General features: G+C 31.8%; 1 protein-coding gene across 1 annotated transcript in view; it reads left to right on the forward strand.

Moving 5' to 3' along the window:
* Positions 1 to 21,266, forward strand: part of Kpc1 (Kip1 ubiquitination-promoting complex subunit 1) — a 150,790-nt gene that overhangs the window by 125,669 nt on the left and 3,855 nt on the right. Inside the window, exons 27-29 of the mRNA XM_035366178.2 lie at positions 2,266 to 2,454; positions 7,833 to 7,993; positions 18,475 to 18,593. Of these exons, the coding sequence (XP_035222069.1) occupies positions 2,266 to 2,454; positions 7,833 to 7,993; positions 18,475 to 18,593 (469 nt within the window). The remainder of the gene's footprint in view (positions 1 to 2,265; positions 2,455 to 7,832; positions 7,994 to 18,474; positions 18,594 to 21,266) is intronic.

Genomic DNA, 21,266 nt, shown 5'->3' on the forward strand with positions numbered 1-21,266 from the left:
TTCTTTGGTCATAAAGATCATCAAGTTTTTGTTCTTTTCTGTAAATTTCACTTAAAGTTTTATTTATTGTGTCTTCAATTTTTGTTAAAAGATTAGAAAAAAAAAAAAAAAAAAAAAAAAAAAAAAAAAAAAAAAAGCTGTCGAAACCTTACCCTTTTAACTTTTTTCACCATGTTTGCGTAAACTGCTTCTGTTTTCAAAACTAATTTTCTGATCAATTTACAACATCTAAATAATCAAATCACCACTATAAACTCAAAAACTTCCTATCACATACAAAATCATAACACCTCAGAAGCTGAATCTAAAGGGACCTATCTCAATTCCACAGTCGTGAATCAGAAACTTACAAGCCAAAGATCCACATTTCATGCAAAGGTTAGTGTTAATCATAAATCATGTCCGTGTCACTAACAATATAATGTCTTTGTTTTGAGGTGTTGAGTCATTCATTTTACAATAGGTGTCTTTTGATTATTTATTGAAAACAGTAACAAACATAATTCAAACAAATTTTAAATATCTTGCATGGCACAGTGCTGGGCAAATCTATTATATCTCTTATATCTCTTCATATTATCGTTCCGTCTGTTCTAATTATATTTTTCCCTCGTCACGGGAAAAGCCAACAGCAGTTTAGCCCTTTAGGGATTTGTAGTTGAAACAACCTTAATGTCATTTAATTTGTTAAACTCCTCATATTCATCAATTGGGTTGAATGAAAGATTTCCATTAGTGTAACTTGCAAAATATTGTGGCATTATGGCATTACTTTCGGTCTCTGAAAAGCTATTTTGGGTAAAACATTATGCAAAATATTAAATTATCATTTAAATAATATTAGCAATCCTGCAGTAGTTTGTACCAGTTATCCTAAATAAGATTGTTAAAAATGTAAAATAAATTTACAGATTACTAAACATTTAAAAAAAAATTTAATGAAATTTCAAATAAAATACTGTACAAAATTCAGTTAAGTCGGAAAAAGAATGCTGTACTATTTAAGCCATTTTTAAGAAAAAAATGGTCATAAAATATAAAAATTTTATGTTGGAATAGTTTTAAAGTTTGTGGAAATTAATTGCAGCAGACTTAGACATTAGATACACTATAAACAACAAATTTCTTATTTGCTCTTGTCTTGAATTTTTAGTAAAATTTCAATATAAAATGGCCATTGAAAGCACCTGGAGAATAAAAAAGTTCTTCATATTTTTACTTCCTTGTACAAAGTAAAGGAAGTAATTGTAGTTACAAAAAATTCTGGGTACCATATTTCAACAAAAATATCCATTTTGACCAAATGAAAAAAAAAAAAAAAAAAAAAAAGTTTTAACTGTATGTGGTGTTTTATATTTTTCTATATCTTTCAATTTTTAATATAGATATTTTAAGATTTTATGTATTTTTGCCTTGTTGCGAAGTGAGAACTGAATTAATTGAATGAGAAATATATGTCTAATGAAATTCGAGGAAATAAGTTTAAATGAAATGCAGGGAAAAATGCATATAATTTAATATTCCATACAAGAAAGTCATGTGGTGTACACATCAGATTTTTTAGTATAGTATTATGGTTGATAAATAATAAAAACATGATTTTGAAGGATTAAGTTTCTATTTTTTTATATCGGTTTTTTCGCATGATTGCGAACATGATGAGTACATACCAAGTATTATACACATTATCAGAGTAGTTCATGTCTATGTCTTAAATAAATCTAATGAGAGAATTTATTATGAAAATAGAAGTCTTGTATCGAATATATTAAAAATGGAAATAGGTCACATTATAGCATCATTATCAGAGGAAAACACTGCTTTCAGAAGCAATAAGTCCAATAAGCTAAAAAAATTTAAATGCCTTAAGGAATTTGATACTAAAGTTTGAATTTGATATCTTAATATAAGTATTTCTAAGAAGGAAAGAGAAAACAATTTGCCTTTCTGCCATGCTAATTATCTTTAAGACCACTATATGGAGTGAGGAAAAAGTTGCTTAAATGTTCTTTACCTGAAAGAATTATCAGTTAAGTGTTTCTTTTAGTGCAGGAAGAAGACTATATTAATTTTTATGTGTAATTTATGAATAGTGTATAAGGTTTCACAAACTAGGTTAATGCTTTTTATTATATAAAATATATCTTTGATGTGCTGTTGGATTAACTAAAGTGGCCTTAAATGTTGTTTACCCCAGAAGTAAACATTAAACATATAATAATTCTGACAATTTTTATATTCACATTTATGAAAATTGTGTTTTAGATTCAGAATGCCTCAAACAGACCAGAGAGGGTTTTTATTGATTCAAGGCAACTCAAAATTTGTGCCACTTGTTTCGATTTAGCTCTTGGATTGCTACGTGTGCTAGAAATGACTGTACATTTAGTTCCTCAGCTCTTTACAGATCCTTCAAGGCCATCATCAGAAATATTTCTAACTAGATTATGTCAGGTGGAGTACCTAATTTCTTGTATTTTAAGTTTCAGTTTTGTAAGATTTTCATGCTTATGATCTATAAGAAGTATACAGAAAATATTTTTATGAATTTTATTGAATAAATTCTCTGTCTTGCAGATGTCAGACTGAAATGATTTACTTTTACATGATTCAAAGACTTATTTCTGGCCTGTAATTTAAATTAGCATTGTTCATGCATAGTATCTGAAAAGCCAATGTGCATGCTAGGCAAGATGTATCTTACCTTATTGACCTGTTCAACATTCAACATGTTGAAACTGATTTTCACAATGTCCAGACAAATCTACCTATGCTTTAGTATATATCGGGAATGAGGATTTTGTGATCAATTTGATGTTAGTCATCATTTGATGTTACATTTAAATGACAAGCTGGCTACATTACTAGAAAGAATGGGCTGTTTCAGTATTATTACAGTTATTTAAATTAATGTTGCTGCCATTACTAATTCAGTGCACAGTGGCTTTTCAGGCTTCCTACATGTATTAATTTTTTATTTTATCATAAAATCTTTCAGTGGAACAATTCTAGAACTGTTGTCAGTCATGGAGTCTGATGTCTTATAAACTTCATTTGTGTGTGTGTGTGTTGTTTTAATTGCATGCATAGAACAATTATTTTTTGGTTTAATTGACATTTATAGAACAAATGCCATAATATAGAGCTGTCTGTTCCTTTTTTTAATGACTAACTTTTCAAAGAATAATTAGTTTTATTATTGAAGTTTTCCATTCAGTACTAAATTGTATACCATATCCACAAAAGTTCTTACCCAACCTCTATCTTTACAACTACTGGTCTTATATACTTCCAGTTAAAAAAATGTTTTGAATGATGCAGAGATTCATGTTTTTGTAGTTTAAAATTTAAAAAAATTAATTTTTCATAAAACACAGAATCTAATCTTTTTACACGTTCCTTCAGTCTCAGTACTTATATTTAGGAAAATTTTATACTGTTCATAAAAACAAAACACAAAAACAAATATCACTTTTTGTCATAAAGGATTAAGACAAAATGGTTTTTATTCTTTTACGACAATCTTTTAAAAAAATTTGTGATATTTCGCATCATTTAACATGTTGGCTGCCGTGCACATTTTACCTGGTTTGCCCATGGCGCCAATGGGATTTTTTTAATTATGCGATGTATATTATATTGAAGTATTATCTATGGAAGATAAGATGAGTTATATAAATGTGTTTAATGTATTTTTCGTGATGGGGGTCACCGGTGACCCACAAGGCGCTGTGGGTAATTTTTGCGATTTATTAGTTAAGTTTTTACAATTTATTATTCTTCAAGCCATTATAGTAACAATGGTGTTATTTAAAAATTTATTAGTATCAATATTTACTCCTAATTATGTATTTTTACTATTGGTCACATCGCTGGTCACTGGTGGACCCCACAGGGCTGTAGCCAAGTCGAGTGCCGGCCGCCGGTGATCCCCACGGCAGTCAATATGTTAAAATTTGCATTGAGGATTCAGTTAATAAATAAATTAGAATAGTTCAAGTTCATTTTTTCCCTTAAATTCTATGTGTCTAAATTCTTTTGTGATTTACTAGTGTCTTTTAATTCATAATTTTGTTACATTTGGTATGCTGAAAGAATTTTCACATAAGTGAAAGCAAGTATGTTATAAGTATTCTGAGGAAGCTTTATTACTTTGAAATCATTATCTGGTAACTGCACAAAAAATTCATTAAAGTACAGGTATTTTTTATTAATGCAAGTAGAATTGGCTATGTGCCAATACTGAAACTGCTAGTGTTTTGTAGAATATGATTTCTATAAGACTCTGAATATGATCTTCATTTTTGAAAAAAAATTATATTGAATAATATTTTTCACCATAACATCACAATAAGAGCATCAGAAACTTTTTTAAACTATATTTTATTTTTAACTACATCTAATGCAAACATTTTACTCTTCAATTTACGTATGGCCTCTGAATACAATTCCTGAATTTAATATAAAATACCTTAGTCACTTATTGTTATACGGAAATCAAACATTTTTGTGTTTGGTTTTTTATAATGAGTACAAGATTTTCCTTAGGGATCAGAGGAAACATGTAAAAAGTTAAATTTCATATTTTATATAACATCAGCTTTTATTATTAATAATCAATAATATGAAAATATGACTCTGCATTATTTAAAAAATTTTTTTCTAATTGGAAGTATATGTCTGTGACCAACAGTTTCATAAATAAAGACTGGGTAAGGACTTTAGTGGACACAATTTATATTAAGTATATTTTAAATATATTTTTAATATTAATTTATATTAAATATATTTAAGTATGTTTTTAATATACTTAAATATATACTAAAATATATTAAAATAATACTTAAATATATATTAAAATACATACTTAAATATATATTAAAATATATATAAGTATGTGGTTTAGTTAAATAGAAGATTATTTGGAAAATTTGAATACACCTTTATTTCATGAGAGCAAGAATCAAAAGTAAAGTGCTGCTTGTTGAGGGATGTGAGTAGTAGCAGAATTACTTGTTTAAAAATGATATGCATTATTCTTTTTTATGGCCACTGAAAAAGAATTTTATTTCAATATAATGTTTTCATAATAGAGTGTGTCTGTAATATATCTTAGTATATTGCAGACACACTTATCTGCATTATTATCTGCAGTAACTAAAGAGGATTAAGAGGGTTGCATTAAGAGGGTTTTGTCATGTGAAAAGTCACCAAAGAGTAGTTTTTATGATTTATAATCAGATGTTAATGATTAGGTTGCAAGAATTTGAACACCTGAATGGGATTACCATATGGTGTCAATATTAACATAGTATACAAAGTAGGATCTGTTCTAAAAGAATATTATTGCAGATTAATGGATGATACATATGGATGAATATAAAAATGGGCAGATGTAACAAAATGGATAGATGCATTTGCTGTTCTGCAGCACTGAATGATAGCTTGGGTTAGAGATATATTTAATTAAAGAAATTGCACAGTGTATAAATTTTCTAATTTTTAAAGGAGTAATAGACTCGAAGGGGCTTAGATGGTCTCTGTTAGTGGTCTGAAACTGGTAGCCTATGTGCCATTTTAATTATGCTGTTGAAGAAAGATTTAAAAATTTTAGTTACAAATCCAAGTTTACATTATTTTCATTTCCATTAAAAATCAACATAAACAAAGCACCACAAAATGTATTAATGAAGCAAATTAATTTACAATGTGATATAAATGTTATTCATATATTTGAGGATGCACCTTTTATTAACTTTTGTTCATACTTATCAAAAAATAAATCAGCTCTTATGAAATTTTATTCTAAGAATAATCTCTTTGGAAATACATTTGTGTGTGAACAGTTTTTGTTTTGCAGTTTAAAATTGATAGCAAAGGATCCAGATTGGCCAATGAACATCTACAATCCATGATGAAAATAAATTCTAGAAATTTCTGTCTAAAGCTGTAAACTTTTATCAGAATCGAAATGCCACCAACTGTCAAGTTGTAGTAAATGATAAAGAAATTTATTATTATTTACATATAAATATGTGTCTTTTTATTCATGCATCGAAGAAAAACTAAATAAATAAGAGAAAGGTTTAGATTAATTGGCTAAGCAAAGGACTGCAAAGGCTATCTGCCTATGGGGAGCAATGCCTTTGTGGAGGACTTTTTAAGGGAAACTGGTTCGTTTCCATGTTACACATGGGAAAAACCGGTGAAATGAACCATTCAGCCTGCCCTTTTGCCAGGATTCCATCCCAGGTTGAACTACAAGTGCAAAGCAACTTTACCACTCAACCACTGGTGGATAGTAAATAAGAGAAAGATATTAGTTGTTTTATTTATTCTCAAGTTTATACCAACTAGGTAAGTTATCTGTCAAAACTTGGAGAGTTTTCATAATTTGTTTATTTTTAGCTTGAATTAAAGTAAGGTATTTAGTGATTAATTAAACATGTTAGAATTATTTGAAAGAAGTGTCACTCTAAAAATGTAATATTTAGTTGTTGGTGTATTTGAATTATAAAGTGTAACCAACAGAAATGTCTTATAAGTAGTAAACTTCTACCTGAAAATAAATATAAATTTGAATTTTTTCTCTCTGTGATATTATTACTATTGTTTATGCATGTTTTGATAAATATTTAGTAAGCAAAATTAAAAATTTGTTAAAAATATTTTTTCTTTTGTTAATAAAACTTTTCAATATTTAAAAAAAAAAGGGGGCTGGAGAGAGAGAAGAAAGAAAGAAAGTAGATGGGCAAATCTGGCATATTAGCTGTTTTCAAGTTATGCATGTGACCTGCATGCTCTTTGAGTTTGAGACCACTGACCTAGGTGATAAATATACCACAGTTGCAAATGAAAGTATATTATATTAAAAGTTTGATGATGTTTTGCTATATTGAGTTGTTAGTATCACATATTATCCTCTTTGTGGAAGCAGCATTTAAAGAGTGTCCATTTTAATGTACTTTCTGAGTGCATGTTTTTCGGCTGAGAAAGAAAAAAACAATTTTAGAAGGTTAAGGAAAATTTTGAATGAAAAGTTCTCTTAGGGTTTTACTTGAATTATACATCTGAATGGCATTTAATTGCAGAACTTGGTACAGAAGGATGACAATAGTTACACAAATAAAGTTTTTATGTTTTTAAACATATATTTACATAGAAATTGTGTATGTATAACTATATGTTACATTTTATGTAGTTTCTGGTATATTTGTCTTTGTCAAGTAAAGAAAAGTTTATGATGTTAAAAATGTTTTTTGGTATTTAATGTCACATTGTTTATTTAATTACATCAAATGTCAAAGATCAAGATGTGATTGAATTGTATGACTCATTCTTTGACATATTACAGCCAGTTTTACTACTTCACAGTGCATTACTGTTAATTGCTTTGTGTGTTACTTGCCTTAAAATAAAAATAAAATGTAATTTTATTAAATTTATCTGACAGTTTTTAATGTGTTTGAAATTATAGTTTTAAAATATTTTGTTTGATATAAATTTTTTATATAAATTATACTAAAATTTCATAACAAGTGCAATTTATTTATTGTCACTGAAGTTACCTTCTTTTTAGAGTTCTGATTACAATATACTATCTAAATTTGTTGATCTCATTAAATTAGAATAAATATATTTCTGCAAGTTTGTGCAAAGAACATTCTTAGTTAAAGTATTGTAAAATTTAAGAAGCTTATATGATTTATATACTATTAACAAGATTTTTACTTAAATAAAACATTAAATTAGTATGCATATGTAAACAGTATGACTTAATATGATAGTTATACAGAATTCTAAGTAACTTAATCTCATACTGTTCATTTCAGTTAGTTTGTCAAGTTCTAAACAGGGTAACATCAAAGTCTGGATGCTTTTGTCTAGTTGCAAGCATGGAAATTCCAGGATTAGAAACCATCGACCATTTTCCGATTTTAACAGCAGTTACAGGAATATTAGTTTCACTAATAATAGATGGTTTACCAAAAAGGTATGTATAAAAATTTATTTTTGTCTATTTTTTGAAAAATGTAGATTTTGGGCTGAAAGAAAATACATTCAATCTTTACAAGTTTAAAAATGAAATAGAAAAAGAAATTGACACTCATTTCAGAATTTTCCTCTGAGCAGTTTTATTAAATCAAATATAATATTTTTCATCACTTCAATTAGACATGTTAAATTCCCTTACTCTTTGTTATAAGAATTTTTTTTTATTAAATGCATTTACTTTTAAATTACATATTATATTTCTCCATTACATATTTTGAACATTTGCAAAATTTCTCAGTTGAGCTTTTGAGAATTTTCTAAGTTCACTAAATAAATTGCTGAACCATAATGAGAATCAAAACTTTAAAAGCTAAAGAATTTTAAATATTCTAAATCATTCAAAACATTATTTCCCTCCTCCCAAAGTCCTGCTGTGCAGTGTTTGAATTATGTGTGAGAAATTTTCATTAGTTTGATTCACGTAAAGAGCGAAGGCCAACTAAAGCTATTAAATGATTAATTATTTTCAACTAAAGCTAGTTAGCAGGAAGACCGTTTCATTATATTCAACTAAAGCTAGTTAGCATGAAGACATTTTCATTATGTTCAACTAAAGCTAATTAGCAAGAAGACTATTTCATTATGTTTGACTAAAGCTAGTGGGCAGTACGTTTGAAATATATATGGAGAATGTTAAGCAGATATCTCAAGCTTAAAAAAAATTCCATTATGTCCAAGTAAAGCTAGCTGGTTTACCATTTTATTCAACTAAAGTCTTGGTATTGGTAAAGTATTTTTTAGTCTTGGTAAAGTATTTTTTGGTGTCTGGAGTATTTAAAATTTTGAAGTTAACATCCTTTTCTTTTTGACATCATTCACTTGTTTTTATTTCCAAGATCTGCATTGTTCATGATGCAGATTATTCTGGAATGCTTTCAGGATTTAGACAAAAGGCTTTGCTTGTAAATGAACTGTTTTTTACCCTTAAATGGAAAATATTAAAAATTTGGGAATGCATTATATGCTGCAGTACTATAAGGATAAAATTACATGTTTTATTTGAGGTGGCTGTGGCTGCTGTGCCTTAATTTTGAGGGGGAATACACCAGGAGGCAGTCCAAGGCTCACCCACCCCTCCTTCCTTTCTACCAAGTTCAGTCTCTTGAGAGGATTTTCAGTTCACCTTGTATCTTGAGTGCCGCCTTTGCTGCACAGACATTATGCACTTTCAAACATCCATGTTGGTTGCAGGATTAGAATATGGGTCCATTAAGTATGGCAGTCAGGATTACTAACCATCATACTGATTCAGAAGTCAAACAACAAAAGTCAGCGTTATACCTACAAAATTTTCACAGGACTAGTTTCAATGGTTTTACCGAACCATCATCTTCAGCTGCAAAACCGCAAATGAACAAGATAGGAAATAATGATTAGATAAGATAAGAAAGCCTGGACAAGAATAAGCAAGTGGCGCCATCTGTTGGTGAAACCAGAACTAAAACATAATTTCTCTAAAAGCCGAAGGCAAATTTGGATTGGAATTAGGATCGTTAACTAGAACAGAAAGATTTTTATGAATGTGAAATGCCTCTAGAAAATCCAGTTCTCCAATGGAAGATGTTTTTTGAATAATTTTGGCAGCAGAAAAATTGAAAGTGTGATTTTCGGACCAACAATGTTGAGCAACAGAAGACTTCTGTGTTTCCTTTTTTCTAACATATGCCTCATGTTCTTTGACGCGAAATTTCAAGGCTCTCTTGGTTTGGCCAATGTAAATTAAACCGCACTGGCAAGGAATCCTATAAATACCCCAGGAATTCATATCCGGAATGGGGTCCTTGAGTATAGAAGTTGGAATTTTATTGATGGGAGAGTAAACAACCCGAAAGTTAAATTTCTGCAAAATATGTGCAACTTTATAGCTAATTGATGGAAAGAAGGGAATGACAACAGAATTTTTATAATCTCCTAAAATAAGAGTGGGGCTTTTAGTGTGTTGAGATGAGAATTTTTTAACTGCTTGATTAATAATGTTGGGTGAAAAGCCCCTGTCAATAGCTATTGCTTTTAAATAATTTTGTTTTCCAAAATAAATATTACAAGCAAACTGAGGGATTAGCCATGGGTAGCCCCCTCAGTCCCATCCTGGCTGATATCTACATGCATTATTATGAATCAAAATTGTTTGAAACTTTAAATTTCCCGGCATGGTTCCGCTACGTAGACGATACTTTTACCCTGTTTGAAGGTAATAAAGATGATTTAAATAGAGTTCTTTCAACAATGAATTCTATTGATCCTGCTATTCAGTTCACTTTTGAACTTGAGACTTGCAATTCTCTTCCGTTTCTCGACATTCTGGTCACACGTAACACATCCATTTTCAGTACTACAGTTTACTGTAAACCTTCATCGGTTTGCCTTCCACCACACTTTAAATAATGTCATCCGACTAAACAAAAGTTAGCTTCATTTTATTCCTATGTTTTCCGTCCTCTTCAAGTTTGCTCCTCCAAACTAGCCCTTGATGAAGAACTAAATTATTTAAAAGCAGTAGCTATTGACAGGGGCTTTTCACCCAACATTATTAAAACAGTTTTTTACAGTTAAAAAATTCTCATCTCAACACACTAAAAGCCACACTCTTATTTTAGGAGATTATAAAAATTCTGTTGTCATTCCCTTCTTTCCATCAATTAGCTATAAAGTTGCACATATTTTGCAGAAATTTAACTTTCGGGTTGTTTATTCTCCCATCAATAAAATTCCAACTTCTATACTCAAGGACCCCATTCCGGATATGAATTCCTGGGGTATTTATAGGATTCCTTGCCAGTGCGGTTTAATTTACATTGGCCAAACCAAGAGAGCCTTGAAATTTCGCGTCAAAGAACATGAGGCATATGTTAGAAAAAAGGAAACACAGAAGTCTTCTGTTGCTCAACATTGTTGGTCCGAAAATCACACTTTCAATTTTTCTGCTGCCAAAATTATTCAAAAAACATCTTCCATTGGAGAACTGGATTTTCTAGAGGCATTTCACATTCATAAAAATCTTTCTGTTCTAGTTAACGATCCTAATTCCAATCCAAATTTGCCTTCGGCTTTTAGAGAAATTATGTTTTAGTTCTGGTTTCACCAACAGATGGCGCCACTTGCTTATTCTTGTCCAGGCTTTCTTATCTTATCTAATCATTATTTCCTATCTTGTTCATTTGCGGTTTTGCAGCTGAAGATGATGGTTCGGTAAAACCATTGAAACTAGTCCTGTGAAAATTTTGTAGGTATAACGCTGACTTTTGTTGTTTGACTTCTGAATCAGTATGATGGTTAGTAATCCTGACTGCCATACTTAATGGACCCATATTCTAATCCTGCAACCAACATGGATGTTTGAAAGTGCATAATGTCTGTGCAGCAAAGGCGGTACTCAAGATACAAGGTGAACTGAAAATCCTCTCAAGAGACTGAACTTGGTAGAAAGGAAGGAGGGGTTGGTGAGCCTTGGACTGCCTCCTGGTGTATTCCCCCTCAAAATTAAGGCACAGCAGCCACAAGCAACTTAAAACATTCGCTTATCCCATCTGTTGCGAATTGTGCCAGATTATATGCTCTTCCCAAAATTCATAAAAGTGGTATTCCTTTCCGCCCTATTGTATCAAATTTAGGTACTGCCTCGTATCCTTTAGCTAAATATTTAGTTTCTAGATTTTCCACTCTATTAGACAATAACATTTACACCATAAAAAATTCAATAGAGTTTGTAAAAAAGGTTAAAAACATTTCTCCTAGTAATTTACTCATGGTTTCTTTTGATGTAAAATCATTATTCACCAATGTCCCAGTGGAGGGTGCATTAAGATGTCTAGAAACCAGACTTCGCGAATTTCATTTCTCTTGCATCGAAATTGATGAGCTCATTTCTCTCACTCAACTCTGTTTGAAACAAACACATTTTGTTTTCCAAAATAAATATTACAAGCAAACTGAGGGATTAGCCATGGGAAGCCCCTTCAGTCCCATCCTGGCTGATATCTACATGCATTATTATGAATCAAAATTGTTTGAAACTTTAAACTTCCCGGCATGGTTCCGCTACGTAGACGATACTTTTACCCTGTTTGAAGGTAATAAAGATGATTTAAATAAAGTTCTTTCAACAATGAATTCTATTGATCCTGCTATTCAGTTCACTTTTGAACTTGAGACTTGCAATTTTCTTCCGTTTCTCGACATTCTGGTCACACGTAACACATCCAACTTCAGTACTACAGTTTACTGTAAACCTTCATCGGTTTGCCTTCCACCACACTTTAAATAATGTCATCCGACTAAACAAAAGTTAGCTTCATTTTATTCCTATGTTTTCCGTCCTCTTCAAGTTTGCTCCTCCAAACTAGCCCTTGATGAAGAACTAAATTATTTAAAAGCAGTAGCTATTGACAGGGGCTTTTCACCCAACATTATTAAAACAGTTTTTTACAGTTAAAAAATTCTCATCTCAACACACTAAAAGCCACACTCTTATTTTAGGAGATTATAAAAATTCTGTTGTCATTCCCTTCTTTCCATCAATTAGCTATAAAGTTGCACATATTTTGCAGAAATTTAACTTTCGGGTTGTTTATTCTCCCATCAATAAAATTCCAACTTCTATACTCAAGGACCCCATTCCGGATATGAATTCCCGGGGTATTTACAGGATTCCTTGCCAGTGTGGTTTAATTTACATTGGCCAAACTAAGAGAGCCTTAAAATTTCGCGTCAAGGAACATGAGGCATATGTTAGAAAAAAGGAAACACAGAAGTCTTCTGTTGCTCAACATTGTTGGTCCGAAAACCACACTTTCAGTTTTTCTGCTGCCAAAATTATTCAAAAAACATCTTCCATTGGAGAACTGGATTTTCTAGAGGCATTTCACATTCATAAAAATCTTTCTGTTCTAGTTAACGATCCTAATTCCAATCCAAATTTGCCTTCGGCTTTTAGAGAAATTATGTTTTAGTTCTGGTTTCGCGAACAGATGGCGCCACTTGCTTATTCTTGTCCAGGCTTTCTTATCTTATCTAATCATTATTTCCTATCTTGTTCATTTGCGGTTTTGCAGCTGAAGATGATGGTTCGGTAAAACCATTGAAACTAGTCCTGTGAAAATTTTGTAGGTATAACGCTGACTTTTGTTGTTTGACTTCTGAATCAGTATGATGGTTAGTAATCCTGACTGCCATACTTAATGGACCCATATTCTAATCCTGCAACCAACATGGATGTTTGAAAGTGCATAATGTCTGTGCAGCAAAGGCGGTACTCAAGATACAAGGTGAACTGAAAATCCTCTCAAGAGACTGAACTTGGTAGAAAGGAAGGAGGGGTTGGTGAGCCTTGGACTGCCTCCTGGTGTATTCCCCCTCAAAATTAAGGCACAGCAGCCACAAGCAACTTAAAACATTCGCTTATCCCATCTGTTGCGAATTGTGCCAGATTATATGCTCTTCCCAAAATTCATAAAAGTGGTATTCCTTTCCGCCCTATTGTATCAAATTTAGGTACTGCCTCGTATCCTTTAGCTAAATATTTAGTTTCTAGATTTTCCACTCTATTAGACAATAACATTTACACCATAAAAAATTCAATAGAGTTTGTAAAAAAGGTTAAAAACATTTCTCCTAGTAATTTACTCATGGTTTCTTTTGATGTAAAATCATTATTCACCAATGTCCCAGTGGAGGGTGCATTAAGATGTCTAGAAACCAGACTTCGCGAATTTCATTTCTCTTGCATCGAAATTGATGAGCTCATTTCTCTCACTCAACTCTGTTTGAAACAAACACATTTTGTTTTCCAAAATAAATATTACAAGCAAACTGAGGGATTAGCCATGGGAAGCCCCTTCAGTCCCATCCTGGCTGATATCTACATGCATTATTATGAATCAAAATTGTTTGAAACTTTAAACTTCCCGGCATGGTTCCGCTACGTAGACGATACTTTTACCCTGTTTGAAGGTAATAAAGATGATTTAAATAAAGTTCTTTCAACAATGAATTCTATTGATCCTGCTATTCAGTTCACTTTTGAACTTGAGACTTGCAATTTTCTTCCGTTTCTCGACATTCTGGTCACACGTAACACATCCAACTTCAGTACTACAGTTTACTGTAAACCTTCATCGGTTTGCCTTCCACCACACTTTAAATAATGTCATCCGACTAAACAAAAGTTAGCTTCATTTTATTCCTATGTTTTCCGTCCTCTTCAAGTTTGCTCCTCCAAACTAGCCCTTGATGAAGAACTAAATTATTTAAAAGCAGTAGCTATTGACAGGGGCTTTTCACCCAACATTATTAAAACAGTTTTTTACAGTTAAAAAATTCTCATCTCAACACACTAAAAGCCACACTCTTATTTTAGGAGATTATAAAAATTCTGTTGTCATTCCCTTCTTTCCATCAATTAGCTATAAAGTTGCACATATTTTGCAGAAATTTAACTTTCGGGTTGTTTATTCTCCCATCAATAAAATTCCAACTTCTATACTCAAGGACCCCATTCCGGATATGAATTCCCGGGGTATTTACAGGATTCCTTGCCAGTGTGGTTTAATTTACATTGGCCAAACTAAGATAGCCTTAAAATTTCGCGTCAAGGAACATGAGGCATATGTTAGAAAAAAGGAAACACAGAAGTCTTCTGTTGCTCAACATTGTTGGTCCGAAAACCACACTTTCAGTTTTTCTGCTGCCAAAATTATTCAAAAAACATCTTCCATTGGAGAACTGGATTTTCTAGAGGCATTTCACATTCATAAAAATCTTTCTGTTCTAGTTAACGATCCTAATTCCAATCCAAATTTGCCTTCGGCTTTTAGAGAAATTATGTTTTAGTTCTGGTTTCGCGAACAGATGGCGCCACTTGCTTATTCTTGTCCAGGCTTTCTTATCTTATCTAATCATTATTTCCTATCTTGTTCATTTGCGGTTTTGCAGCTGAAGATGATGGTTCGGTAAAACCATCGAAACTAGTCCTGTGAAAATTTTGTAGGTATAACGCTGATTTTTGTTGTTTGACTTCTTCATCATACTGATGTTTAACAACTGTAGAAAGATAATTAGATTTTAGCCTTTATTATGGGAAGTATCTCATGTTACAGTTTAATATGAAAATTTCCCCTTATCATGAATGGCACTCAGGAATTTATAGCAGATTCATGCATGAGAGAAAATTGCATACTATCCTCACAAAATTAGGCAGTTGTCATGTTAAGATGCAAATTTAACAAAGTTTTTCTATACTAGCCTAAGTGCAGGAGCACACAGGCCTATGCTAATCTGATACTTGCTGTAATTAAAACCTCTTTATCATAATTTTGCTACAGTGTTCGAAGCTACTGTGATAAAATAGTGATGATTAATGCTGATTGTACTGAAATGCCTGGATTTGAATCCCAAAGAAGGCATGGATGTTTTCAAGTTTATAATATGTGAGTATCAAGGGGGCATTCAAAATACACAGTGAACTGGAGTACTATTGAGAGGTTAATGATAAGGAAAGAGGGGTAGGCGACCCTCAGAATACCCTCCCCTCCTTGTGTGTTGTCCCTGTGACTTCTGTCTGGGATGTAAGCTTAGCAGTTAGCAAGGCCCGTCACTACATAATACGTCTCCATGGCTGCACCGATCTTCCATGCATGTGTGGGTTATCACTGCAGGTAATGGGCAGCAGGTAGCACTTCTGACTTCAGATCAGAAGGTTATGTGTTTATATCACGTCCGGGTTACCACTGTGTTGAATGGCGGCAGATAGCACATCTGACTTCGTATAATGATTAGTACATTTAGGAGGTTGCATAATACTTACTGCATTTTAAACTCAACACATATTTATTACAATTACGAGAAGCTCTTTACAAATAGATATATTTCAGGGATAGCATAGAACAGTTACTGAAGTGAATTAAAGTCCTTGTGATATGAGGATCTGATAACGAGAGTCTCTCTAGTTGAGAGTTCAAGAGCATTCTGAGTCTCTCTAGTCGAGGGTTCAGGAGCATTCTGATGTGTTGTTCCAATGGGAAAAATCTTTAGATGAAATTAGCCATGCCTCCTTAATTTTTCAGTAGTATTTTACATCTTCTGATTCGTTATATCTGGAACGATATCGGAGGAAAAACAAGATCATTGGTTCATCAGCCCTCCTGAAATTGGGAGGCTTTGATGACAGACACAGTGCAGAATGCTAAAATTTCTTGGCACTGGTTGTAAAGTCATTTCTCTTGAACTGTCAACTGAAGTGAATTATTGCATCTGCAACGTCAAAACCATGTTGTGTGACACGTTGTAAAAGCTTGGAAACCGTGACTTGCAGGGACAGCACACACAGTTTTTCTCATTTCGGTGTGATCTGTCACACAGGCATATTAGGATTAACACAGATTTATTTCATTTTATTAAAGGAAAGTATTTATTAACTCTCTGACTGCTCAATTTGTAGACTAAAATTGCTTCAAAAAGTTTTTTTTTTTTTTTTTTTTTTTTTTTTTTTTTTGCAAATTTTAAATCTATATATATTGGAGAATTGAAAAATGCATTTTTTATTTCTAGAAAATATTTTTATATAGATTTTTATCATGAGAAACTAAGTTGCCAGAAATACCAATTTTTAAATGTTATCACCCAAAAAATTTTTTTAAAATAAATTTCAGTCGAATTACAGTTAATTTCTATTTATTGCACAATATAAAAGGTAGAATAATAAAATTTAAGAAAATATAAAGCACTGAGGGAAAAAATACATTAAAAATGCAATTTAGTATGATAGAGTTCAAAACGTGGTTCAAGGCAAAGTCCAACTTCACAGTTTTTGCACGAGATTCAATAAATCTAATTAATAATCAATTTAATTATTAATCTAATCAAAAATCTAATTATGAATTCAATAATTTAATTAAATAATCAAGATAATCGCTGAATGTTTTCGAGCGGCCATTTGTGTAAGAAAAAAGCAGCAAAATGTCGTGTTTGAACGGTAATACCACGTGCCTTCAACGCCCCAATTTAGCGGACAACTAACGATATTTGTTGTCCAAAACGTAAACTAAATGTCTAATACTGTATATAATTTATTTCAGTGGTCAAATGGGGAAAAAACAGGGGTCGCTCATCAATAAAGGAAGAAAAACACATGCCCGCGGAAATCGCGGGATGAGCAGATTTTGCTACATTTGAGTTGCCCGTGGAAATTGCGGGATAAGCAGCCAGAGGGTTAATTGCTGTATTTGATTCTGAAGTGTTTTTGAAATAAGAATATCATCAGAGAAACAAAAATTATATTTTATGGATTAATCTTGTTGGGTGTACAAATCAGTTTTGAGGTGGTTTTTTTTATTTTATTTATTTATTTTTTTGTAACTTTGAAGCTTTATTCCGAGAAATTGGAAGAATGTGTTTTATTCAAAGTATTGCCCATAGTTGGCTAGGACTTTTCCCCATCTTTCAGGTAGCATACAGACTCCACGTTTAAAATATTCGTCCTTTGAGGCGATCCAAGAACCAATCCAATTTTTTGCTTCTTCGTATGAAGTGAGGTGCTGTTCAGTGAAGTCATGAGTCATCGATTGGAACAAGTGAAAGTCAGAAGGAGCAATGTCTGATGAAAACGGTGGGTGGTGTTGGATATCCTATTTGAGGCACCTCCAGAGTTTCCTTGACAAATGTTGCAGCATGCGGGTGAGCATTGTCATGCTGAAAGATCACTTTGTCATATCTTTTGGCATATTGGGATGAGGGAGCGTTTGAGCTTCAGTGCTCAGCTCAGTTGCATCAACTGTTGTTTGTAATGTTCCCCAGTGATGGGGCATGAATCTTGGTCCAATAACCCCTCCAACTATGTGTTTTCAAATTTTAGCCTCCCTTTGCATTTTTTATCGCTGGTGTCAAAATTGCCACTTTTAAAGCACCGGAACCAGTACTCACATGTTTTTAGCATGTTCCCCATATACTCCACATAGGAATAGATACATATTAGCTTCTATTTTCTTCCCTCCCCCCACAAAAAAGGCTCTTCCTGCCCTCCCCCCCTTTTTTTTGTTGTTGTTAGAAAGGTTTACATGTGCTGAGAACGAAGAAAGTTATTTTATTTACACTTCAGCAAAATGAAATAAACTGATATTTAGATGGAAATGCTGGCGCTTTAACATAAATATAGTAGTTACAAGATTGTCTGATAGGATTTAATAGTAGTAACGCCATCTTATGTAAATCCCTCTAAACTTATTCGCACACCCAATAAAACTGACATAGCATTTTCATTTTTTCCCCCAAAATTTTATTAAGGATCCAAAAGTGAGATCCTGCATTTTTTTTCATATTATGTACTTGATTGTATAGAATAAGAATATTGCCTAACATGAGTAAAGTGTATTGTACTCATTTTTGATCATTTTATATAGTTTTCATTATTTTAGTCTTTATTTTCAGTCAGAAAAAGGCAGTAAATGCTCTTTTGTCTGAACCAAGTTTCCAACCTTCATCTTTAGACTTCTTGCTAGGATCATCTCCTGGAGCTCCAAACTTCAAACCATTTTCTTTAAGAGATTGTAAGTGAAAGTTAACATAATTAAGAATTTAAATATTATTCATTTATTAAATGCCTATCAAATGCAATTAGTAATTATGGTTCTTTAGTAAAATATAGGTTATTTTATTTTCTTGAAAATATTGTTTGAGAGAAATTATAAATGAATTTCTCGTAGTTGAACTTTTGTGTTTGTTTATGTACTGCTTTTTAATTCATATTCGATATTTCTAAAATAATATCTGGGCTATATTTTACTTTTTATTGTATCATAATTTTTTAGAGGTTAAACACTATACAGTCAAAAGTCTTTAATCCAGACTCGTCGGGACTTCGGCAATTCCGGATTATCGATTTTTCCGGATTATAGATCATCAGTTTAAATCTTGTAAGATGGCATACAGAAATTATAAAATTAAAAACATGAAACCGTAATTTATGAAATAAAGAGCAATTATGATCTAAAGAGTATCAAAATTTACAAAAAAAAAAAGCTTAATATTTATTTGTTTACTTTATTAAAAATTTCTTTCAATGCGCGCATGCTTAAAGCATACATTACACATAGTCGAAATTAGAAAATTGCAACCAGAAAACTATTTGATCTGTACTCGTGATATTTATAATGACGAGGAATTTGATTTAAATCATATCAAAGATGGAATACATCGAGATGAAATACTACATTTAGTAAGGAATTATAAGCTGAATAAAATAAAAACATCTGCCCTGAAGACAAGGATAGTGCTGACAGATCAACTTCCAGTTTATTGCGCGCCACGACGTCCCCCCCCTCCGAGCAGCGTGAAATTGATTAACAGATTTCGGAATGGTTAGAGAAACAAAGGATATGCCTTTATCCATTTTTTTGCAGCAATTCCACTTTTTGTTTGATGGACATCGAAACATACTTTTGCTTTGTAGATCCTTTGGCAGCTCCAGCATCAGAAATTCTATTTGACATAATCGAAAGTTCAAGCTTACTTTTATAAAATTGCTCTAACAGTCTGCAAAAAATAATAAGCCGGATCGAGTTCGAGGATTAAGGAACAATGCAATCTGCAACATTAACTGAAATAGATAATTAGATCATTTTAGCTTATCTTATACCATCCGTTATACATTAAACGCACATGCATAAAAGTATTACATGCGTAAACGCCTATGCGCATGCGTGAATGCATTATGTGTTGATGCATGCGCAGAAAGTTTGTAGCTTTGAGGTCCGGATTAACAACTTTTGACTGTAGTACCCATAGCTAGATTTTTAAACTATATACGTTTCTATTTTAGTCAAACAACAAAAATCAGCATTATATTTTCAAATTTTCACAGGACTAGTTTTGATATTTTTACCGAGCCACCATCCTCAGCTGCAAAAGCTCAAATGAACGAGATAAGATATTGTGATTAGATGAAAAAAGATAAGAAAGAACGGATAAGCGTAAAGCTACTGGCGCCATCTGCTGGTGAAACTATAACTAAAACAAAATTCGTTAAAAGGCTGAAGCAGGTTTCGTACGTTTCTTAAGAGTCTGGAAAAGTCCTTAAATATTTTGGAATCGATTTTTTGTCCTTAAAAGTCCTTAATTTTGGCCAAAATCAGCAGACAGTCCTTAATTTTAATCTTCTGAAATTTTTGTCTGTTTTTACGACTGCTATTTTGAGTGTGAATTAGCAGTTTGGAGGAATATATTTGGCAATTCACTGATGTATCTTTTGAATGGGTTCATGGGTTATAGTTTGTTTCTATTTCTAATATAAAAGTGATGGGATACTCGAAATTCTAAGCAAGAAGTGAAACATAAGCATAGCAAAATTTTTTTTTTTTTTTTTTTTTTTTTCTAATAAAGAGCCCTTAAACAACTTTTCGCTTTTGGGATGTGAATTCTTTTATTAAACGGTTCTAAATTTGGCGACTTATCAACATTTTGGCGATTTTAAGATCAGCTTCTATAGAAAATTTTTAATTCCGAGATCTGAGAATTTTTCGACGATTTTTTTTTTTTTTAAACATCTTAACATTAAAAAATTTCATAAAAATAATGGTAATATATTGAAATTATATTTAAAAAGTAATATTAAGAAAAACATTTTTATTTTTCCCCTGTCATATTATAAAGTTTCATTTTGGCAACTTATTATACAATATTTTGAATCTGAGAAATAAACAAGGTATAATATTATAAAGCACAATTTACGAAACAACTCTTAGCAAAAGCAAAATTAGTTATGTAATTAATTAAAAATGTCTTCTTTTTAATTTTTTCATGGTAAGAGTTTTTCCCATGTAATTGTCTCGTAGTATTTAGAATTCTTAGAATATGCATCAGTTTTTCTCTAATTTTACACTTTTCCCCCTCCCTTATTTTTTCCAAACTATTTCTGGCCTTTTGCTGTTACAAAATTGGCAGGGATAATTTTTTTTTTTTTAGGATTTTAGTCATTGCAGCTTGGAAAGTTTAGAAAGATTTGAAGGCAACATTTATAGAGCCGCGATTCTAGAAGATTCGAGAAATATGTGATAAAATGAAAAATGTCTCCATGGTATCAACTCATAATTGATGTATTTTACAGAAAGTTTGCAATGAATTTCTTACTTTTTGGAGAACTTCTGGAAGAACAATGAAAACATAATGTTTGAATGTTTTACTTCTGATACTAGAATCTTAACATGTTTATCTTCCCTTTATTT

This window comes from Stegodyphus dumicola, chromosome 9 (genome assembly GCF_044657685.1).
Source record: "Stegodyphus dumicola isolate Sdum_Otavi_A_Nest chromosome 9, ASM4465768v1".
NCBI lineage: Eukaryota > Metazoa > Arthropoda > Arachnida > Araneae > Eresidae > Stegodyphus > Stegodyphus dumicola.